Below are 25,464 nucleotides of genomic sequence, written 5' to 3'. Positions count from 1 at the left end.
ACCATGAGGGTCACTAAGTGTGCAGTCCTAATAGTAGAAGGGGGGGGGGGGGCAAGTGTTAGATGTTTTCGTAGGAGTATGTGTGGAGGGGAAATCTTGAAAACCACATGACTATCTATGACCCTTGGGCTTAGAATAGGCCACAAAAGGAATTCAATATTTCCTTGTTTTTCATAAAACATCTTTAAAAATCAAAGCTACAATTTGGGTAAAAGCATCCCAAGATGTGTGGGGAATATAGTTGCCCTGTAGCAGGTCTTTGCTTATTGGTAGACCACCACGAGTGTCCCAAACTTATGTGTTGTGTGTGTGAGGAAGGTTATTCAGAAGCAAGTGTGATAGCCAATGGGCCTCATGTTTTGTCTTTAGCAAATTTTTATTTGCTGGTAGTATGTCTTGTTAGGAGATTGGATTATATCGCCTTTTAATTGAAAACATGCTAACCCATATAAAAGTATTGATCTTAAAAATGCCAGAAATAGAACTTGCTAATTTTTTTCATGCTAATGGATTACTCTACATTTATTTATAGACAAATACAAACAACAAAACAGGGAATATTGCATGCAATGGCAAGAAAAAAATCAATAATATTCAATGCTTTATCCCTATATTTTTGAGTGAAAATTGAAGTTAAATGTTTTATTCTTCCCACATATACCTGGATATTATGCGTTTCAATGCCGTTTTTAAATGATCTGATGTACAAGTAATCAAGGGCGAAATTGCCCTGAGGGTCTTTTGCCTTTCATGAATCATCAAAATCTACCTGTCTGCAGGGCTGTCCATGAATATTTATCATAAAGCAAGCTCTGAACATCTTCACAGAACTTCTGATTTAAGGATTGCACTTTTGCATGAACACATCTGTAACAAAAGAAAGGTCACAGAACCCCACTGAAGACCTATATTATTTATTGGTTTGTTTGGATATTGATTTGTTCTGCATATCTTGGCTCTGTGTTTTAATTTATTCAAGACAAAATAATGATTCACCAGACTATTGAACAGGGCTGCAGACAAAGAAAGGATCCCTTTTAGGAAGGTTTATAGAATCATTTTTGGAGCATGGATAGAAATTTGTCAGGATTCTGGGTTTGAAATAGTGTACTTTAATTCTGGGACAAAGGTACTTTGAATTCAATGCTTTTATTCATAGCTTGTGAAGTAGAAATGGTTCACCACGTGTATGCAGTCTTTTGATGTGATACCCTATGTGATCTAGATTTGTTTTTATTTTTTGTGAGCTTTTTCCTTTATATTTAGTTTTGAAATGTCCTTTAAACTGAGGTGTTTGAAGAAAACGGTTTTCTGCATCAGTGGAGGGTGTTTTTGGTGTTAGATTTGCAGGAGTGTTTAATCCGTACAATTTTTAGACCTGAGGGCAGACAAGCGTTTACAACTGTACAGGTACAGAGTGTTATTGTTATTGCACACTCGTCCTACGTGAACATTTTTGTCCATCTGTCATCCCACACTGGGACGTATAATTTTTGGAGAATTAATACTTGCTTTCAGTAAATATAGGTAAAGTGTTATTTTGTTTGGCTGAAAGGTAAAAAAGTGTATTTTTGAGAAGGAGGAGGAGGATTTTGTGTTCAGTACTGCAACATCTGCTTGTGCCAGAGGACGTTCAAGAAGACATCGTGATTCTAACCACAGGGAATTTTAAACAGAAAATCAAAATATGATCATAGAGATATTTGGAGAATATGATCTGTGTTCTGTCATTTTTCTATGGAGTGGATGGTAGTATGAAGTGGATGTAGGTGATTATAATAAGTTTTATATACAAGGCCTGAGGAATACCTTGTACAAACTATAGATATAGATTGAACAGCTTAGTATAATCTGTGATGATGGACATTCTATTCATATGTAGGACATGACAGATCCCATTTTATTGACATCAACATCTGGGCTCATTGTGAATGTCTGAATATTTATGAAACCTACATGTGTTACCTGTGATTTTCAACGATTTGATACATTCTGATCCTGTATAGGAAATCAGTCTTTATTCTGGGATGAATTTTCTAGTCAGTTTGGGAACATGTACTTGTGTGAGTCAGAGAAAAGCCTGGGTAGAAGAAATGAATGAGGAGGAGAAGCCCCTGGACAGGTAAATTACACACCAACAAAGGGATGTTCACCTGTGTATAGTTTGTATAATGATCTAGAGAGTTTATTTGGCTTTCTTTAGGGTTTCGTTTCAAAATTTGGCAACAACATTCGTGGGTGTATCAATGCATCATCCATTTGTTCATAGCTGATTACTCGTGCGTAAATTTTGTTTTTGAATTTTTTCCATGGATAGAGCTAGTGACACAGTTTTCTTTTCTGTTATCAAAATTTCTATATGCAGTCACTGAATTTATTTGCATCAATCTACATGTACACAAGTGCCCTAGGCATGATTTAAAACAGAAAGGTGTTGGTAAACATTTGAAAGTACAAGAGAGTATATAAACATAATCAAAGATGAGTTAATTGAGTTTTAAACCAAAAATACCCATCGTGTGCCCCTAAAACTAAAGCAGTATTGACTCTCATAAAACTTATTTGAACTTTAGTGGACAATCAAGTGAAATGATATATTAATTATATTCAGTTTGATAAGCTAGCTATTTGTTTGGAAGTTGTTTTTTTTTTCAAGAGAATTATTAAGGGATGAACATTGGAGTGAATATAGTATTTAGACTATATAGTACTAGATAGTACTGTTATAGGAACCCATTCAACCTTGTGGTGTTGACATTTTTAAAGGGGATCACAGTGTGTGAATGGCTTAGAGGGAGGGGCAGCAGGGGGTGTGGTGACCAAACTTTTCTACTTAATTAATGCTATACTGTACTATTTTTATATCATTAATTGTAGTGTCCTCCAAAAGTCACATCTATGAAATCTGTATATATAGCTAGATGCTGGAAATATATGATGAAAAACTATATATATATATATGTACATGTATTACTAGACCATATGATACTCATGTGTAGCAACCACATTAATAGACTGAGGAGTTTTTGTATCTCTGCTTGGGAAATTTCTTCCTTGTTAAAAAAAAGGTATGTCCTTTCAGTTTTGCCTCAGTTTGTTGTGGTGTAAAGTTCAGAGGAAGTACTTGGGAATGACTAACGTAACTCTATACCTACTAGTGTACATGTTATAATTCTTGATTACATCAATTTGGCACATTTTATGTGCGTAGAATGTGGTCATTTCTAAATTTCATTTTCGACCTACTGCATTGGTAGTGATTTAGTTGCTGTAAATAACTCGGTGTGGTACTCCAGACTATGGGACTATTGGATGACTTGCTGTAAGTTTAGAACTATACATTTGCATTCTTATTAGATGCTCATGCGATCCTACATGCAAACATTATCAAGATGTCAGTATAATTTTCAGGATGATGCAAATTATATTTTGACAGGTCTCAGATGTTGCATGGTTGACTTGCTATTCCTGCCTATATAACATACCACACATGCATGACATTTTCTGGGATCTTCTTTCCACTATAAATCATAGAAGGTGTACTTAATATGAAAAAATGGCTAGCTGACCTTATAAGATACCTATATATGTATGTTGAAATATGATTTAAGGTCAATTTCTACAAACACATTTTTTTTTTTTCAAAAATGATTGAAATGGATACTCATTTTGTGTTCATGTAAATAAAATGAATAAATTTCACCACATGGAATTTAATTTTTGACAATTTCTCAATTATTTCCAATGCTGTTGGGGAAAACTTTGTAATAGTATAGAGTTATATAAGGAGGGGCACTTACATATCATCACAATTTTTGAACATCATAGAAAATTTACAAGTTCCAAATATATTAGGAATTTAATAGTTGTAACTAAATATGCCAATATATATATATATATATATAAATAAGCCCATACATTCATATTTTTTTTGTAGCAAGTGTCCTTAAATAGCCATCCATTTATTTGGCAAATTGTATGTAGAAAGTGCAAATTGTCAATATAAACCCCAATGCACATATTTTAAAGAAGAATGATTGGTAGATATTGAAAATATTGTGGCATTCAGAGAAGTGCATGGGCTAATGAAGACTGTATCTTGAATGCCAGTAGTGTACCCTGTTGGTGATGGACAAATAACTGTGGTCATGACAAGGCTGCAGTGATCCATCAAATCCACATTCTATACAGGATGAGTGGGCAAGTGAATGGATAAATAATTGTTTTATGTGTGTGATTGATTATCATATTACAGTCATTAATGTTGCTGTAATTGCCATTCATTGTTTCAAATTACAAATTATAAACTGTATGTAGACAACTGCTTTAATTCTTAGACAGGCAACATCCCCTTCAATTTAGTTTATTTAAAAACAAAAACAAATGTAGTTTCTACCAGACAAACTCCATGCAGATGCAGATCCTACTGCAGCATACATTAATTATTGATTGTTTGATGTAGTACTTGGTGCATGCACAATGTGTGGAGTTCTGCAGATTTCCTGCAGAGGTAGTGAGAAAGTGAGCCTGAACTAGTGTTAATTTTTCTGACAATTTACAGGAACTCCCAGATTTGTGCTGTTGTTAGATACTGACCAGACATTAGGTGTTGTTGTAAGGGAGATAAGCTTAGCTATTTAGTGGTAGTAACACATCCCAATCAACATGTACAAACTTAGGCAGCAGTCTTGTACCAGATTTCATTATCTTGAATGAAAAGCGCAATCTATTTTCATAGAGGTTTTAAAACAAAAAAGAAACTTATTAAAAGTACAGACGCGATTCTGTGGCTGTTCACTTCTCATGTAGGAGATGGATGTTCACTTTCATCGTGGGTTTTTTGAAACAATTAAAGAAGAGGCATTAAGTGTTGTTGTTGAAACAGTGTAAAAAGTCTTTCTCTTATTCTTTTGAACAGGTGGGATAACGGCAAGATGAACATCCCGCACCGGATTTTAACGCCGGATGACCCAGATACCGGTATTCCTGGTAAATACACTGAGAGTGATTCCAGTACAGAAGTGATCACTACTCCACATTCCTCTTATGGAGATGTAAGTCCACTTTTGACTTGTACATAATTACCAAGCAGGTATTTGACTAGAGCTTGACTGGTGGACATGTAATCTCTTTGAATGTGGGAACTTTTGTGAAGCAAACGCTATCTGAAATTGTAAATACAGTGTTTATCATTATCTATAATTTTCTATTGAATGTTGCCCAGTGAGTACTCTGTCTTCTAATATATGTAACAAATAATTTGAGTATTTTAAATTTTTTAAATTTTGTGTTGTGGTCTGGTTGGTGCATTGGGATTTCGTGATATGTGTAGGTTGAGTATTTGAAGTGTGCATGAACAGATTTCGTGCAAGTAAAACAGTACTTCATTGATAGTAGAAGAAAAGGACTTTTTTAAAGAGATCACATGAGGAAGTTCTTCACAGAAAAATGAAGTGCAATAATTTGTAGAATTGTGCTCTTGACAAATGAAGATCTGTAAACAGGTTTCTTAAGTGAGCTTCTTAGTCCACTTTGGGTCGTCAGAGAGACAGATTTAGGCGTCTGCATCATAAAGATCTTCATAAAGATCCACTTGATAGTTTTTCCTGTTAGATGCTAATGGACACTTCATGATTTGGGCAATGTCCACTTTGTTGATGTTGGGATGGCCTAGAGGTAGCTGTTGTTGTAATTTCGTACCAGATAGATATAAACTTGTGTGAATTATATAGCAGTCACTCACTGTCCTAGTGTTCCTGCATACAGTGTCTTCATTGTAGATAATGATATACCTATGTCAGATTTTTTCTCTCTTAGCATTTTTATAATTATAAACACATATTTGCCTTTTATACTCATAGCCTCCCATGTTGGAATAACATTATGTATACTTAGGAAAACAATACGATATATCAAAAATGCTGAAGCCAAATGGGGAAAAAAACTATAGTGAGTGAAAAGGCCCTCAAAATAATATAGTGTTTCTTTTCAGAAACTTCTTTTTTTTTTTGGAATTGCCTTTGCTATTTGTTAACAATATTCTGGTCCAATCTGACATATTTCTTTAAACAATTTGGACTAATTCATGAATTTGAAGAGAGAGCCTCAACAGAGGGATATTTTAGAATGGTTTTACATGGATTATATAACAACAACCATTTACTAGATCCAACTGTAATGTTTTAATCAGAAGTTGTGTTTTTTCTAAATGCTTTACCCAATGTATGAAAGGATTTATCAGAGTGATGAATAATAAGAATATAAATTTTAATATAAACAAAAGAAATTTTCCCAAGATGTGTTTCATTTAGACCATTGCATATACATTTCCTTCTCATCAAAATTCAGTTGTTTGAAGCTTTCTAGATTTGCCTGGTAGGTTAAACCTGAAGTAGTAAATGGTCCTGTTGTCCACTGTAATCTACAAGCATTATAGAGTCATTTCAAACAACCTTTGTTTTAGTACTACAAGGACACAAACTTAGAAGATCTTCATAAAGATCCACTTGATAGTTTTTCCTGTTAGATGCTAATGGACACTTCATGATTTGGGCAATGTCCACTTTGTTGATGTTGTGATGGCCTAGAGGTAGCTGTTGTTGTAATTTCATACCAGATAGATATAAACTTGTGTGAATTATATAGCAGTCAGCTGTCCTAGTGTTCCTGCATACACTGTCTTCATTAACACACATCATGTAGATAATGATATGGACAGAAGATTTAGTATTGACAATCTCATTTTGTAGTACTATTTTTGATAATTATGCTTCTTTAACATTCTTTTATTTTCATGGGCTGAGTTGTTTTGTGAACTTTGTGCTGACCTATGATTGTCTTGAAGGGACAACTTCATGCCACTTTAATACTAACCCCTATGCTCCACAGATTAAAGTATTAAAGTTTCTCAAGAAATTAAAGTTAAGGCCTGATAATCAGCATTGATTTTTTTTTTACCACCACACTTTTTGTTATTTGTTCAATGTATTGCCCAAAGTCAGCTATATATTCAGTCGTAATTTTATGTCGTTTTGCCCTAGTGTTGTTAATTTAATCCCAATAAATTACAAGAGGAGTGACTTCTAACAAGATATGCTTGTGAAAATTTTGTTGTAAGCTTACTTATCCAACAATTGCATATGCACTTCAAATCTTATTCTTCTTTTGAAAATATACCTGCAGTATTGTATTTCAATATATTCTAGAAAAAAAATTCTTCATTTTGCAATTTGTTGTCAAATTGGGCTTTTCTGATATTTAAAACATTGAATATCTTAAATTAAAGGAACATTGATTTTGATTTCATTTGATGTCAAACTGTATTTGAACTCTTTTTTGATTAGCAATTTATACATAATAAACTTATACATAATACATTTACACATGTAGTACCTAAGTGTATTTAGAAAGCTGTGAAAATTTGTGATCAGTCTGTGTACTTAGTCTAGACAAGCTTAATAAATATGTCAGACATCACAATCATGTTTAAAGAACATTAATTGCCCTAATTTATCTTTTGTCATTGTAGATCGTAAATAAAGTAATAATCTTTTTGACTTAGTGATAATGTTGACAACATATACAAATAAGTTTTATCAGAGCAAATAAGTAAGTAAAATAACATAGGGATGATTAAATTTGATGGATAACTTATTGATTAGCGTCACCATTTGGTGGTTTGGGTAATTCTTACTCCTTTGTTTGTTAGAGAGGGTGATAAACTGATAACCATTACTGTCATTATAATGATCACAGACCATGTCTGCATCTTATTGTGCAATAAAGGGCAGATAATTACAGTTAAGTAAACACAAGGCAGAATCCCCTTTGGGGGTAAATCACCTTACAGATAAGACAACTTTGGAATAAACCCTGCTGGGTGTTTTCTCATCCTCACAGCATTTACACAGAAAGGTGGTCAGAATAATCCTTTCAGAGTGGCCTCAAAACCCTTTGATCTCCTTTGATTGGCCTCAATTTCATTGTTTGGCAGGGAGAATCCATAATGCCAGAGTGAGACTGGGCATTCCCTATTTGTGTTTACATTGAATTCTAGGTCATGCAGGGATGAGTGGTTGTGAATGCATCTATTTAGGTCACGGATCCTGGGACAGTTAAATTTGACTGTATATGTCACTGTAGGACAGTGATCAATTCATACTTGGGATTCCAGACACCAGAGTTTTACCATCTGTGAGGTTTTATTGGATATCAACCAGTGTCTCTTTAGTGTAGAGAATATTGCTTTTTATTCTACCCATTTTTTGAATGAACAGATGGGTACATGCCTTTTAGTTGACCCTGTGTCAGAGACAGTAGGGAACACAATATGACCATGGGCTTGGAACAGGTGAGGAATAATGACACTAGCTGCTGTTAAGTGAAGATGATTAATATGGAATACATTTAAGTGTATATATTTTAAAAGATGACTGAATGAAAGAGAGAGAGAGAGAGAGAGAGAGAGAGAGAGAGAGAGAGAGAGAGAGATGTTTTTAATTAGGCCATATTAATTGTTTAAAATTGAAGTGAGGTATAAATGGGATAAAGTAATAAAATAATTGAGTAAGTATGCTAAATCTATGAAGGTGAGGAACTTTGATCATGTGGATGATTCATAATCTGGGTAATCCTTCCTGTTTATGTAACCATTCTTGACCTACTACTGAACTTTGTAAGCTTTGTTTAATCCATGATCATAATCCTCTTACAGGTCCAGCCTAATTCTTTACAGCTCTGCTTAATTCTAAACAGATGCTGCATTCAGTTATAATTAGCACAAAGGACTTTTCACATGTACAGAATGTATATTACAAGTGTGAAGGGGAGGGGTGAAATAATCTGACCTGTTTAGTTTGCAGGTGTTTATCATCTTGCAATAAGTCGCAGAGGAGATATAGTTATGCTAGCTGCAGTGTGTGTGAGTATGGGAACAACAGTATGGTAGTAGAGATTCTTTAGCACTGGGCTCATCAAACTTGCTCCCCATGGAGAATTATCAAACCCTATATTGATTTTCAATGTCACCCGTCAAAGATTTAGGCCATTGAGAGGAATTATTCCTTAAAATCCTTATGAACAGGATTCAAAACTGCATGTAGAATTAACTAGGGGCCAAGGTGAATAATTAAATCCTTTGATTTTTTAAGTTCAAGGCCACTGGATAGATATCTTTGTGGGTCATAATATATAGTGCTATAATATGTTGATTCTATGATAAATGTGTGCAACTGTACCTCTGTGTATTTTAAAATTAAATCTGAATTTATAAATTGTATTTATAAGAAATATATACTATTTGACTAGAGTATAAAAGAAGTATTTAAATAGATCATGTGTCACTGAGCTTTTGCTCAAAATCCCCTTTATCGATAAAAGATACACATAACATTGGGTGATTTTTATAACTTTGCTGCACTACTCCACTTAGTTTTCTTAAATTGCTAACACATGCTGCATCAGCATCTATCAGTGCTGGTGAACTCTCTTGTCATGATCCTCTGACATAGCTAGTTCCAATGTCTATGACGTCATACCTGACAGCAGGGGTTCTGTAACAGACCAACTACATTATCATACTGCTGTAAGAACAAGAGTTTGATGAACACTTGGGGTGATAAGACACATTTGAAGTGTCAACCTTATCAAGAGGAAAAAGGTTAAGAGCTCCTGGGGTACACTGTCTTTTACTGCTTATCTCATAATATTATAGTGAGGTCAAAAGGTAATTTATTGCTAGAGTCATCTGTAGGTTTGATCTGTCAAAAGAAATATTGCAAAAATGATTGTAGTGAACATATGTGATAATTTTGTAGTGCAAGGTATTTGGGTGAATGCCCTTTAGTACATTATCAATTTTTATTGGGGGAGAAGTTGTATTATGCATTTGTTGTAGCAAAATGGAACCAAGCCATTTTGAATACTTTTAACATAGAATGATTGAAATATGAATTGGAGAGTATAGGATGATATTTTGAAATTTCTATGCAGGAAGTTTGTATGTTTTTAATATGGATTTAAAAATGGTTGCTCACAATCAGCTGACAAGGACAATGAATGACATATGTTACCTTGATATCTAAACCGAAAGCGGGGATCCACCAATTCTTATTTTGGAATGAACTAGTTTCATTTGAAACTGTGTTTGGGGAATTTCCACTGGTACATATTTTTAGTGACTGGTCATTGTTGTCGTAGAATACAATATCTTCATTCTACAAGACGACTGTACAAGACGACTGTAATGTGTAGTGTTGTTAGTCTTCTCTGTACCAGGCGACCATCTTGTGGGTCCGACTCAGAATGGGAGGAAACTGTGATCCTCAAAGTAAGCTGAAGGCTTGTGTGACAGATATTGGCAGGGTTCACTTAGTAGGGTAGCTAACAATGGACTCCTATTTACTGGTACTTCATGCTGTGTGGTGTGTTTCCTAAAGCTGTGAAAAATATCATAATGAATCATTAAATTTTACTGATTTTTGACATCTGATATAAATGAGTTTGATTGACATTCAAGTTAATTTAGTTTAGGGTTTTGATAACATACGTACATTTACTACAAAAATCACAAAGCTACTGCAGGGTAGTCTATAAATGTCATATATCATATTGTTTGTGAGCCAAGAAGGTTGTTGTTTGAGTTGGTGTGTTCTGATAAAGATACATGGTCTTGTTGCCCCGAGAGGGAGACGCATTGCAAAGTTACACAAGAGTAATGAAGGATTGACCCAAACCATATTGTTTGTTTAGATCGGCACTTTGTCTATCACTGTTGGTCCCTTTAAATAATGTAAAACCTGAGGTGCTATTGGCTGCTTGCCCAGAGAGGATTTAAAAAAAGGGTTCACCTGGAATTGTTGTGGCCTTGTACTGTTGCACAGTCTAGGAATTACCACTTTTGTTTGGGAACTCTGGATATTACAGATATGTCTTCATGAGAATTACAGTCATGTTTTGTCGGATTGTTGGTTTAGATAAAAAGAAGTATTTTACTGTATTAAAGGATACATTTGTTTAATGAACTGTCAACATGGATGTTTGAATAGAAGAGTTCAAATTTCTTGTGCATTATTACGTAAGCCGATTTCATGTGTAGTGTGTCTGTATAAATGACCGTTAGAGGGACCTGTGGAGATGTTGTTGTGTATTACTTGTGGGATGGGGAAGTCCGCCCGAGAAACTACAAAGGTAACAATCATATTCACCTGGTAAGAGGAGATGTTTTCGTAAATTCAATACGTAAGACAGTGACTCATCATGAGAGTTAACCTTTATTGTGTCAGTAATGTAAACATTTAAAAATATGAAAAAATAGAGATTATATAGATCCGAGTATGAATTGATATTTATTTTTATTAAGATAATTAGTTAAAATTTCTTTGAATATGAAAAAAATTGAAAGGTATTTTGTTCACTATTAATTCATTCTTTTAACAGTGTTCAAAAATTCAAAAGATCTATTGATTGTTTTAAATACCATGTTCATTTTAAAGATACACAAATACTCTGTTCTTTGACCTTGTTCTAGGCTATTTTGCTGGAGAAGTCTTCCATTTTGATTTGATTGAGTACCAGCATGTGTGAGCTGATACTTTATACTTCACTTGGAAGAAATTTTATTCATTGATAGGCTCTGTTGACTGAGGTGCAAATTCCTGTAGGCTTCAGTATTGATCAGCATTTGTTTTTGAACCCTTTGCACTAACTAGTCATTTAATGGTGTCATGTATAGACATTGATTTTTCAGATTGGAAAATGTATGTGAAAAATATTTAACCACAGGGGTGTTCACTGATGTGTGTTTATGTAAACAGTAATGGTGACACTAGGAAAGAATTTAAAAGCTGTATGAGCAATGAATTTTTTAAAAGCATAATGAGATGTCATGTTTTTCTGACCTAGGCACTACCTAAAGAAATGTTGCATCCACCTGATAGTTCATTACTTACAGTTTCATTACTTGCAGTACTTTGATTTATTAAGCCTTGTCACTTCAAAATTACGGTAATGATATGTGAATTAATTTTGTAGGGTGTAAGCCAGGGAAGTGAAGAGTCACTAGAAAGGCGTTCCAGTCTTCCTCGCATGAAAAGTTATGACGCTGTCGTTTTCGAGATTTTGCGAGTGTCTCCGGACGATTTCGCTGTAAGATGGTTGTTTTTAACACATACTTGTCTCTGTAGTTTCTTTTGATTCTTCTGATTGCATGAAAAAGTTTGCACACACTTTGTATTAGCTGCAATAATGTAGCCCTCTTCGATTTTTTTTCCTGACATTTTTGGGAGAATGCTACAAATCCATAGGATATTTGTAATGGTGCAAAATATGTTTATGAATAACCTGTAATAAGCTCCATGTATTTGTCCCCCCCCCCCCCCCCCCCCCCCCCCCCCCCCCCAAAAAATAAGTTGGAGAAGGCTACATTATTGCAGCTAACTTTGTATCAATGTTTATATTTAACCATTAACAGAAGAACTTTCCACTAGTGGCTCTGTTAGTGCATCAATTTTAAAAAAGTGAGGTGGGCTTATTTTACAACTAGGGGATGAGCAAGATCAGCATTCAGAGCATATCTGTTCATTTTGCCAAATATCTTACATAGATATATTACACAGGAGAAATACACATATTATATGATTTCTTGTAGCCTGAAAGAATTCAAGCAGTTAGTATTTTTGTCTTTTTAGAGCCAGATTACCTTGATGGATATGCCGGTATTTAGATCCATACAGCCAGACGTAAGTTAGAATGACTAAAAGTCAGTGTAGTTAGGACTGCAGATTTTCACGACTAAAAGTCAATGTAGCTAGGACTGCAGATTTTCACGACTAAAAGTCAGTGTAGCTACATGTAGGACTGCAGATTTTCACTAAGTAGTTCACACAAAAGTCTTTGTTAATTGATGGATGATATAGAGAATTTAATTATCTTTGAAGTTGGAGAAAAATATGCCTTTTTTATGAAAAATATATAAAAAAGATTTCCATGTCTGACACATGGTGATAGATTGTTACTTGAATGATGATCAATAGAGATTTTATGTAATTTAAAAAAAAAATCAACAATTAATATAATGGACTGTATTTCATATTTCAGGAATTAACTTCATGTGCATGGACAACAAAAGAAAAACTTATTAAAGCCCCAAATGTTGTAGGCTTTACAAGGCGCTTCAATCATGTAAGTGAATGTGTGCATGTTGAGTTTAAAGTCATCTATTAAGTATGCATACTCATTTAGCTATGATAAAGACAACATGCAGTTCTTGGAGTAGTGATGTAAGAATTTTCACAAATTTCTAAAACACTCGGGATGATAAAGAAAGACTGATTACATACATGTTGAAGCTTGTCTGAAATGTTACCTTCAGCGTGGTGAGGATGATATGATACTGGAGTAGATATTGATTGTTTCTCATTTCAGGTCAATTTTTGGGTGCAGCAAGAAATTTTAAACTGTCAAACTTTGAAAACTAGAGCAGATGTACTTGCACACTACATCAAAATTGCAAAGGTGTGTATATAAAAAAAAAATAGGTATAGTATGTTAGTAAGACAAATTTGAAGAATTTTCTAAGATTTTAATTTTTGATAAATTAACTTATATTTGAATCTTTCAGAAACTACTAGATCTGAACAACCTACATGCTGTCATGGCAGTTATTTCAGCTCTCCAAAGTGCAGCTATATTTCGCCTGTCCAAAACATGGATGGTAAGCGTGACGCTACTTCAGACAAATCTTTGATAGAGACAGCTGTATTGTTATGCACTTGTTAAAGAATAGGGGCCGTCAGTGTTTTATCTGTTAGAGATTTTGTTGTCTATTACTAGTGAACCTATGGTATCTTTAAACTTCATTGGCAGATTGGTCATGACTAGTAGATGACCTTCATTTTAAGGTCAAAGGGTCTTCTAGCTTGCATACAGCAACTGTTTTCGGAATGATATTAAGAGATCTCTCTGTTCAATGGTCATCCGACTTCATTGGCAGATTGGTCATGGCTAATCAATTACTCTTATCGATTTTTAGGTCCATTGGTCATTGGGCTTTCTACCACACATACAGCAGTTGTTTTCTAACCAATAACTGGAGAACCCTTTGGCCATTGGTCATCAACTTTGCCATGGCTTGGAGATGACCCCTATTAACACACACACACACACATATATATATATGGCAAATCGATTATCAACAAGTCAAAAGATAACCCCTATTTCTTTCCAGGTCATAAGGTATTAAATCATATTTTCTGACCGTGGATTTTAATACAAGGGAATGGGGCATATGTTTCACAATCATGTTTTGTTTTATGCTAAGATTTTCAAGACTGCTTTTAAATTTTAGATGTTGTCACGTAAAGACAAAGCAACTTACGAGAAAATGGCAGACCTGTTTTCAGAGAACGACAACAGACAAAGATTAAGAGATTACATGGACAGTGTCAAGTTGCCTTGCATACCTTATTTAGGTAAGGATTTACTCTCCCCGAGTTCAAATTTGATCACTGGAATCCTGATGTGTAAGGATAATATTTTCAAGGGTTTATACCATGAACCACAGATGCAGGCATATTAACCCCCACTTTCCACCCCCAATTTTACAGTTGTTTCATGGATCACCACAATATTAGAATAAATAGCCAAGCTTAGAGTCTGAGTGTGAAGCAATTTCTACTTCTAGGTGCAAAAAGTGTGAGATTTTTGAGGTATAAAAAAATGTATTTAAATCATTCATACCACTTTTGCATAAAAAGATCTTGCATTAAAAACAAGAAATGATGCCTCTCCCAATTTTAACGCTTGTTGATTTTTTTGTAAAGCAATCTTAAATAAACATTCGACAAACAGCTGCTAGCAATACATTTATCATATTTCTATAGGATGTGTGTGGGAGATGGAATTATCTTTAAGTGCGCTTTATCATTTTAATGCTTTTTTATATTTGATGGAGAAGGGTGTAAAAGAAAATCATATTCTGTTATTAGTATGTAATATTTTTGAATACATCTCCGTTGGTGGGTTGTTGGAATGAATTCATAAAAGCACCTTGAGGCAATCAGACTTGTGAGCTGTGGGTTTTCTAAGAGCTAAGGCCTCTGGCATATTGAAATATCATCAACATCTGGTACGGCAGTTAGCATGTAAAATTGAGTGTATTTTAATTAGCTGGAACAGTGTCCTTGAATTTATGAATGTAATAGGTCATAAACATCTAAATTCTTTTGATGTTGGAGCTCTCACCTAGTGGGGTAAACTCTTCAAAGCTGCATCAGACTTCAAGGATTTTCGTTTATTGAAATACAATAAGCTTTTCAGTGTTCTAAAAATATGTTATTCTTCTTCTTTTAAGTAGGATATTTTGTACATAAAAATTCAATTATGATTGTGTTATGAAAATTAAAAAAAAAAGAGAATTCACTACAATTGGATGTAGGTCCAATAATTGTTTCCTATAGTAGAATGAAGAATTACAGACTGAGCTAAAATTTGGAATGAAAGTCATGAACTCTTCATGTTTTTAGAAATGTGACTATCATTAATGCCAAACACCTTGTATCCTTTAAAAAGAGAGAAAGATGATCTCTGTGCTAGCATTCTGGCTAATGTACATTGAATACTGATACGGTACATGTGTAATATAAAAAAAATTAAGAAGATTTTTTCCTTTTATTGCAGGCCTCTATCTGTCAGATCTGATCTACATAGACGTAGCACACCCCCACTCTGGGGGCATGGAATCACACACACGCAGAATGCAGATGAACAACATTTTGCGAACCATCTCAGAGTACCAGCAATCCAGTTATGGTATACAAAGTCTTATTTCAAATCCTGAGTTAAATATATAGGAAACTGAAATATGTCATCATTTGACACATTCATCATAATGATATCTTTGTAGTTAAGGCTTAAGTGGAGGAAAGTTAGTTTGATGGATAATTGTTTTTTGTTTGCAGATCAAGTTCCGGTACTGGAACATGTACAAAACTACCTTAAATCAGTTCGATACATTGAAGAGCTCCAAAAGTTTGTAGAGGATGACAATTACAAGTAAGTCAGCTCATTTACTGCAGAAACCAATAGAATTAAATTACTAAGTCACCTTTCATGTACTGCAGAAACCAATATAATTAAATTACTAAGTCACCTTTCATGTACTGCAGAAACCAATATAATTAAATTACTAAGTCACCTTTCATGTACTGCAGAAATCAATAGGATTAAATTCTTACGTAATATTGGTGTGTAATTTGGATTCTTGATGGATAATGCACTAAGTTCAGGCATTTAGCCATACGTTATTGAGATAGGAAGTTTTTAGTTGTGACATCATAGAAGAGTAATACAAAAATCAATGAAATAGAAGGAAAATGTCAAACATTGGATTAAAACTGATTCACGTAAGAATAGCTATCCTCTGTCTGAAATTTGAGATAGTCATTGTGTCACTATTAAATCGCAGTTTGTGACTGCTAAACCAGTATTGCTGACTGTAGCTCTGAAGACAGCGGGTAGTTAGTCCCTCAGTCTGTGACTGCTAAACCAGTATTGCTGACTGTAGCTCTGAAGACAGCGGGTAGTTAGTCCCTCAGTTTGTGACTGCTAAACCAGTATTGCTGACTGTAGCTCTGAAGACAGCGGGTAGTTAGTCCCTCAGTTTGTGACTGCTAAACCAGTATTGCTGACTGTAGCTCTGAAGACAGCGGGTAGTTAGCCCCTCAGTTTGTGACTGCTAAACCAGTATTGCTGACTGTAGCTCTGAAGACAGCGGGTAGTTAGTCCCTCAGTTTGTGACTGCTAAACCAGTATTGCTGACTGTAGCTCTGAAGACAGCGGGTAGTTAGTCCCTCAGTTTGTGACTGCTAAACCAGTGTTGCTGACTGTAGCTCTGAAGACAGCGGGTAGTTAGTCCCTGTTCAATTTTCTTGTAAATTATATCACAATACAACAACATGGATAAATATTTTATGTTAGATGCCTTGTTTTATACACTTCTATAGGTAGTGTTTTGAGATGTCAATACATTTATTTATAAGTTTAGTTTGAATAGTAAGTAAGTGTATGACAAATGTGTTTTAACTGTTGAGGAAAAAATAATGCACTTGTAGGTATAGTAAGAAATTGTCAATTATAAAAAGTGTCAGAATGAGTTATTTCTTTCTTTTTGTACAGATTGTCATTAAAAGTAGAACCTCCACTTCAAGGCCAGCATCTTTCCACATCCAAAGAGGACATTCAGATCACTGTGGCTCCACCCTCACCAGGAGCTGAGCCACGAAACAACATCACACACACACCCAACTACACATCCACATCATCCAAGTTCAACCCGGGTCACAGAAAAACAAAAAGTTTAAGTGCAAAGTAAGTCAGAGCAGCACATCAAAACATTCTTTCCTAAAATTATCAGATTCAGCACAGTTAAAGAAATCTGTGAACTGGTTGAGAAGATAAAATAGTGTTGGTATAAGAACTTTGAATCAATTTGACAAAACTTGCAGAGACCATTCCTGTAATTGTTTATCCATATGACTTTCCAGTTTCATGAGCAATGGACAGAAGTCGGTCGCAGAGAAAACTTTCAGTCTTCCATCAAAAACTACAGCCCCTTATATCCAGGGAATACGCCATTTGTTAGATGATAGTGTCTTAGAGGAGTCCCCCTGTGCTTCCAGTGATGGTTCTATCTGCGGAAAGATTCTCTCAGGTCAGACATTCATTAAATGAAACTGTTACAGAACAGGTCCAACATTCATTAAATGAAACTGTTACATAAAATCTATGTTCAATATTTCATGAAAATATATAGCAATACTAATGAAACAAGAAAGTTATCTTTTGCATTTTAAAATTATTTCACAGATAATGGTGAGACGCCTGTGGATTCAGTGTTTCCTTCACTTGATTCCGAGTCCCAAAATAAAGTGTAAGTTAAAAGAAAGACAACTCCTACAAAATCTCAGTTTTTATGTCTTGGATAGAATAATATGTGGTGTAATGTATTGATATTTTTCATTTTCTGTGCAGGATGTACAGCAGAGAATTGACAGCAGATGAGTTGAGCAACTTCCATCAAAGCTTTACATGTGAAGGGTGCTTAAGAAGAAAAACAATACTCAAAGATGGGAAGAAGCCAACGGTAAGTGATGTGCAACTACAAAGTCGTCACTTCCTGACTTTAAACTAATCTGTGTGTGCAAGTAGTGTGTATTACAATATCATTATGTAGCTATTACAATGTATTACGATATCATAGTATACTATTAGATATTACAATAAGTAGAGTGTTAAGTGAGGATCGAATTTTGGCTGTATTAGCAAGGTTGTTGAAGTCACTAAAATTAGATAATGCTAACAATACCATGATGAGAAATCAGTTATCTTCCTTGGCTGTCGTAACTGATGGTTACTCCATGATAAGCCTGGATGACCACTATTTTACTTACCAGTATCTAAAGATGACCGATCAGGCATTGATTGTAAGTTCTGTATGTTCTAGTAGCTGGTTTTGATGTTTGAATTATTCAGTCAAAATAAACAACATGTCTTTAAACACTTTCAACTGTATCACACAGTATCCACAAAAATGACCAACCAGGTATTGTTTTATTGGCCCAAGTAACCAGTTTATTCTATTACATGATAAAACAATTATTGACATTTTCTCAGTCAATACGATGTTTTGGCTTTCATTATGATATGATATTAACTACTCCAATTTAATTGTGGGTTAGTGTTGGTGATAATTAATTCTGAAAATTTTAAACTAATTACATTTTATGAGACATATTTCTTTTTCAAGTTCTGAATAAGCAATTCACTAAAATACTGTCTGGCTGAAAATAAATACCCCATTTTTGGGGGTGGTGGGGGTGGCTAACTTTGCAGCATCTCCCTAAAATAACCACCAACTATGATATTTGTTGTGCAGATTCCCAGGCAGTCGTATATTTGTTTTGAACGATTTATGCATTTTAAATTCAATCACATTACTCTTTGTGGTTGGGGTTGTATGTGAGAGAAAAGATATTGCAGTGATTTCCATAACATGACACCATGTCAGACAATTTTCTGTTCATTTGCAGGTTAGTTCATGGACGAGGTATTGGGTATCATTATGGGGAACCTCTTTATTGTATTATCCAAACAAGTCATTACGAGGCAGTGACAGAGCATCGGTAAAAACAGATTTTTATTTTCACAGTATTTTAAAAGTTAATCATAAGATGGTGAAAGTAATGTATTTTTTCATTTAGTGATAGTCAAATTTCCTCTTGTTTTAATAATTTTTAGTTCAGCATTTATAATAATTTGTGTGAATTTTATTTCAGTTTAAGTCAGAGCCTAGTAAAATGACTTCAGTTGTTGGCTGGATGGTTGTAATGGGAGATAATCCACTACACCCTGATGCATTCCAATTGTCAGACCCATTGAAAGGTTGGTTTGGTTGTTAAAATGCACACACACACACAAAAAGAAAAATCTTAGAGGACAGTGGTCAATGGATACTCAAAAAAAAAAAAAATCAGCCTCTGACAGGAGAAAAAATATCTTAGGTTTTTTTTTGTTTTTGTTGTTTTTTGGGTTTTTTTTGGATGTACCATATATCCAGTAAATTTGAATTTGGTAATACCTGATTATCTCAAAGAAGTAGTGAAATGTTGGCTGGCCACAGGCACTCTAATTGTTGGCAGGTTTTTATTTGATGCAGTCGTGATGTATATCCATGTTTATATTTTTGGTTAATTTTTGTCATCTGTCAAAAGAGCTAACACATACAGTGTGCCAAAATTACTTGATAAACAGTAAACCAATCATAACCACACACAAAAATTACTTGGTAAACAGTAAACCAATCATATCTACACAAAAAAATTACTTGGTAAATAGTAAACCAATCATATCAACACAAAAAAATTACTCGGTAAACAGTAAACCAATCATATCAACACAAAAAAAATTACTTGGTAAACAGTAAACCAATCATATCAACACAAAAAAATTACTCGGTAAACAGTAAACCAATCATATCAACACAAAAAAAATTACTTGGTAAACAGTAAACCAATCATATCAACACAAAAAAATTACTCGGTAAACAGTAAACCAATCATATCTACACACAAAAATTACTTGGTAAACAGTAAACCAATCATATCAACACAAAAAATTACTTGGTAAACAGTAAACCAATCATAACTACACACAAAAATTGCTTGGTAAATAGTAAACCAATCATATCAACACAAAAAAATTGCTTGGTAAATAGTAAACCAATCATATCAACACAAAAAAATTACTTGGTAAACAGTAAACCAATCATATCAACACAAAAAATTACTTGGTAAACAGTAAACCAATCATAACTACACACAAAAATTGCTTGGTAAATAGTAAACCAATCATATCTACACAAAAAAATTACTTGATAAATAGTAAACAAATCATATCAACACAAAAAAATTACTTGGTAAACAGTAAACCAATCATAACTACACACAAAAATTGCTTGGTAAATAGTAAACCAATCATATCAACACAAAAAAATTACTTGGTAAATAGTAAACCAATCATATCAACACAAAAAAATTACTTGGTAAATAGTAAACCAATCATATCAACACAAAAAACTTACTTGGTAAACAGTAAACCAATCATATCAACACAAAAAAATTGCTTGGTAAATAGTAAACCAATCATATCAACACAAAAAAATTGCTTGGTAAATAGTAAACCAATCATATCAACACAAAAAAATTACTTGGTAAACAGTAAACCAATCATATCAACACAAAAAACTTACTTGGTAAACAGTAAACCAATCATATCAACACAAAAAATTACTTGGTAAACAGTAAACCAATCATAACTACACACAAAAATTGCTTGGTAAATAGTAAACCAATCATATCTACACAAAAAATTACTTGGTAAATAGTAAACCAATCATATCAACACAAAAAAATTACTTGGTAAACAGTAAACCAATCATATCAACACAAAAAACTTACTTGGTAAACAGTAAACCAATCATATCAACACAAAAAATTACTTGGTAAACAGTAAACCAATCATAACTACACACAAAAATTGCTTGGTAAATAGTAAACCAATCATATCTACACAAAAAATTACTTGGTAAATAGTAAACCAATCATATCAACACAAAAAAATTACTTGGTAAACAGTAAACCAATCATAACTACACACAAAAATTGCTTGGTAAATAGTAAACCAATCATATCAACACAAAAAAATTACTTGGTAAATAGTAAACCAATCATATCAACACAAAAAAATTACTTGGTAAATAGTAAACCAATCATATCAACACAAAAAAATTACTTGGTAAACAGTAAACCAATCATATCAACACAAAAAAATTGCTTGGTAAATAGTAAACCAATCATATCAACACAAAAAAATTGCTTGGTAAATAGTAAACCAATCATATCAACACAAAAAAATTACTTGGTAAATAGTAAACCAATCATATCAACACAAAAAAATTACTTGGTAAACAGTAAACCAATCATATCAACACAAAAAAATTGCTTGGTAAATAGTAAACCAATCATATCAACACAAAAAAATTACTTGGTAAATAGTAAACCAATCATATCAACACAAAAAAATTGCTTGGTAAATAGTAAACCAATCATATCAACACAAAAAAATTGCTTGGTAAATAGTAAACCAATCATATCAACACAAAAAAATTACTTGGTAAACAGTAAACCAATCATAACTACACACAAAAATTGCTTGGTAAATAGTAAACCAATCATATCAACACAAAAAAATTACTTGGTAAATAGTAAACCAATCATATCAACACAAAAAAATTACTTGGTAAATAGTAAACCAATCATATCAACACAAAAAATTACTTGGTAAACAGTAAACCAATCATATCAACACAAAAAAATTGCTTGGTAAATAGTAAACCAATCATATCAACACAAAAAAATTACTTGGTAAATAGTAAACCAATCATATCAACACAAAAAAATTGCTTGGTAAATAGTAAACCAATCATATCAACACAAAAAAATTGCTTGGTAAATAGTAAACCAATCATATCAACACAAAAAAATTACTTGGTAAACAGTAAACCAATCATAACTACACACAAAAATCACCTGGTAAACGATAACAATCATAAATACACAAACTATGTTAAAAGTTTAAAATTACCTGATAAATGGTAAATTGGTCAGAACTACTATTAAAATTACCTGGTAGACCTTATATACTAATCATAACTACATAAAAATGTTAAAGTTCATGGAGATTTGTTGGGAGTTGTGGGAGGTGTCAACTTGATCATATCATTTCATTAAATTTCAAAATGAATTCAGAGATTCAGCTCTAGGTCTAATAGCAAAAAGAAAGGGTCAGGGAGTTTCATTATAGATACATTTACACTGTTTTAAAGCCTACATAAACTATTACACAAATTTCCGTGACATGATTTTCAGTATCCACTGTTCTGAATGTGTGAATTTACTTTGCCAGTGATGAAAATACTTACAAGTTGAATTTGATCACTGTAGTAATATTAAAGAAACTTAGAATTAATTTATCTCTGAATTGATATGTAATATTGTATCTGACAATTACTATTCAAACAAATGTACAGGTGTTCTTTTATAAATTATCTTTTATTCATTTCAGGGAATGTTTACAAATTCAGAACAGGGTCACAAGCAGATGCACTGACATGGTGTCGGCATCTGAATGAGGCTACGAAGAGATACCAACCACAGGTTTGTGTACAAGTGTTAGAATTTATTTGTTATGCATTTTTTAAAATATTCGACAGATTTAACAGTATTATTCAACATGAAAAATCAATTTTCTACATGTCATTAATACTGTATAACAAATGTTTTCAAAACTTAGCATTTCAATTAGTATATTATACTCTCTTTATTATTTTCATTTTAGATTCCAGCCAATTTAATGTCGTTTGACTGATCTTCCAAGCACAAAAATGACTCTGACTGTGATATTTTGGATCTCCCAGGAGCTTGACAATTGCTCAGTATCTTGCCTCAGAGGTTCTGCAAGCCGTTTGGCAATATTCCCTGCTTATTTAACAGCTGAGAGCATTGTGGTGAACCTTCACAGAGATTTCCTCTTTGCCAAGGGATAATTTTAGCCAGACCAAACCAACAGAATATTCTACAAAAATACTTCAGTGACAAACACTTACGCCCAGTTGTGATGTTGGGAATACTCTATACTGCTACATGTAAAAAAACCCAAAAAAACCCAGTATTTTTAGAATATGTCTGTGTAGATTGGACATTCCATGTGCAAATAATCTGATGCTGTTTAGAGAATACTTCAGATTAGCATATTCAATGCTTGATTAAAATGGAAACAGGTCGCCATAGTTTCTACCAGTTCTCACATTCCTCATTCATTTTCCATTGAACACTTGTTTTTATCTAGTCTTGCAACTATGATATGTTTTTCTACATTCCAGATTAATATTTTATAAATTGTTATCCCAATAATCCACCATCAAAGCAATGATTTAACTGGATTGGCTCATTTATGATTTTTCTCTTTTTTAAAAAAGTTTTTGTCAAAATGTTATTGGATGTCTGGTCATTTTCAACATCCAAAGTATAGTGAATATCTGCTATGGTGAATATCTGCTATAGTGAATATCTGCTATAGTGATTAGCTGCTCTGATATAACTGCCACAGCACCTCATCTTTCGTACCCAGGTACCTTACTCGGTTTGAGCAATGCAATTTTAGACTGCAATACTATGTCATTATGCTTTTTAAAAATCCCCCGTTTGATTAAAGGGGTCCCTAGTCAGTTGTGTTAATTATGTAGCATGTTTGTTGATATGTTAACTTTGTAAGAGGTGTAAATTTTAGTTTTCTTTTACAAGCAAAAACTATTTTTAGACAAATATAGTATTTGTACACCATGATGTTATATATGTGCATCTGGTGTTACTGACCAAATTCATTGTGCTTATTTTTTCTTGGCTGCTAATACAATATCAAGGTGCAAATATTCATAAGACATGATTCAAGACAAAGCCATATGGGATATAAATATGTGGTATGAATTGTCGATTTAAGTTAACAACATGGAACATCCTAGAATTACAGATGCTTTTATTTTTAGAAGTTTAGTGTACTTACTAAATTTCTGATTCTGGGGTCAATATTTTAAGGAAATTCAAATGAACTTGAATGCAGTTTGTTTCCTCGTAGAAAAACTTCGAATTCCCATATAGTGCTGGGTTGTCAATTGTGTGAACAGTTAATTTTTTTGTGAAACAAAATTGAACAGAAAAAAATATTAAATTTTTGTTTTAAAAAAAATATAAATTCTTGTTAAACTAAAACAAAAAAGTTTCATGTTTTTCTGGGTCCTGTAATTGCTATGTGCATTTTTCCTCAAGCATAATTAATATTTAATCATACTCTTATCAAACATGTTTTTCATAATACATTACAAAATGCTCATATAAAAATACGAAAATGCATAAAAATGACAAAATAAAAACAGGCAAATATTGTTATTTCTTTGTTTTATCTCAGTATTTAGCTTTCAAAGACTGCATGAATAACCTAGAAAGATTGAGGTTTGTGCACGAGTTAAAGTATGGTCACAAGAAATACATGAGCACGTCAAATATGAGTATAGGGCCAGTTTAATGTTTAAAACAGACAGGTGGACAACAGCGACTTGATATTGATGAGATAGACCTTCACAGCCGTGAACAACTTTTGCTATGATTCTGTTTTACAATTTAGTATGACGCTCGTGTCTAGGGAGTTGGGCATGGGTGAGGGAGGTTTGTTTTAAAGAAACTGAAGTACGTTAACTAACATCTCGGAGAAAGTGAGTTTCTAAAGAATTTGCCCTATACATGTATATTTCATACAAAATCAATTATCACAAGCTTATATTAAAGCTTATTTCTCCTCAAGTTTGATGAAATTAACACCATTGATGACAGAAATGTCAGTAGTTGCTTTTAAAATATTACAGATAAATAACAGTATTTACTCAAGGTTAACATTTTTTTATTTAAAAATTACATGTATTAAGGAGGTACTCTACATCATAATGGCTGACTTGGATGAAAATATAAATATCAGCAATATTTGTCTATTCATTTAAAATACGGTGCCTAGCGGAGTAGCTCAGTACGTCGACTGCTGAACTGTAGATCACGGTTTCAAGTCGAGCAGGGTTTTAAATTTTTTTCAGATTGCTTTCTACTAAAACTGCATTTTTTGACTAAATAAAGAAAATTTGAAAGTTTTCAATTTCAAGATATTGTACATATCCTCCACTTTTCATCCTTATCAAATTTCTCTGGTGTAGCATACCTTCTTAAGAAAGAAAAAAAAAACCCAGAAAGTTGTTACATCCGTAATAGTTGATCATATAATTCTAAAATTATTAGAAAGTACTGTGAT

The 25,464-nt window shown here is 33.3% G+C and overlaps 1 protein-coding gene across 15 annotated transcripts in view; it reads left to right on the top strand.

Annotated features, from left to right (window-relative positions):
• Positions 1-24,557, top strand: part of LOC125680675 (ras-specific guanine nucleotide-releasing factor RalGPS1-like) — a 47,195-nt gene extending 22,638 nt beyond the window's left edge. For 8 of the 15 annotated variants that reach the window (XM_048920373.2, XM_048920377.2, XM_048920381.2 and 5 more), the window contains 17 exons: positions 4,919-5,054; positions 12,031-12,144; positions 12,687-12,737; positions 13,096-13,179; positions 13,423-13,512; positions 13,619-13,711; positions 14,345-14,468; positions 15,676-15,807; positions 15,957-16,050; positions 17,173-17,364; positions 17,541-17,707; positions 17,863-17,926; positions 18,028-18,139; positions 19,086-19,178; positions 19,332-19,437; positions 22,678-22,769; positions 22,951-24,557. In XM_048920373.2, coding sequence (XP_048776330.1) covers positions 4,919-5,054; positions 12,031-12,144; positions 12,687-12,737; positions 13,096-13,179; positions 13,423-13,512; positions 13,619-13,711; positions 14,345-14,468; positions 15,676-15,807; positions 15,957-16,050; positions 17,173-17,364; positions 17,541-17,707; positions 17,863-17,926; positions 18,028-18,139; positions 19,086-19,178; positions 19,332-19,437; positions 22,678-22,769; positions 22,951-22,980 — 1,774 coding nt within the window. In that variant the 3' untranslated portion in view covers positions 22,981-24,557. Of the gene's footprint in view, positions 1-1,020; positions 2,123-3,040; positions 3,323-4,177; positions 4,201-4,475; positions 4,832-4,918; positions 5,055-8,015; positions 8,351-9,794; positions 11,188-12,030; positions 12,145-12,686; positions 12,738-13,095; positions 13,180-13,422; positions 13,513-13,618; positions 13,712-14,344; positions 14,469-15,675; positions 15,808-15,956; positions 16,051-17,172; positions 17,365-17,540; positions 17,708-17,862; positions 17,927-18,027; positions 18,140-19,085; positions 19,179-19,331; positions 19,438-22,677; positions 22,770-22,950 lie in introns of those variants that run through there. The other 7 variants (XM_048920379.2, XM_048920383.2, XM_048920384.2 and 4 more) reach the window with 7 other exon arrangements.
• The last annotated feature ends 907 nt before the right edge of the window (positions 24,558-25,464 follow it).

The sequence above is a fragment of the Ostrea edulis genome, chromosome 2, assembly GCF_947568905.1.
Source record: "Ostrea edulis chromosome 2, xbOstEdul1.1, whole genome shotgun sequence".
In the NCBI taxonomy this organism is placed as follows: Eukaryota; Metazoa; Mollusca; class Bivalvia; order Ostreida; family Ostreidae; genus Ostrea; species Ostrea edulis.
The sequence above is the reverse complement of the archived record's forward strand: the minus strand, read 5'-3'. Positions and strand labels throughout refer to the sequence as shown.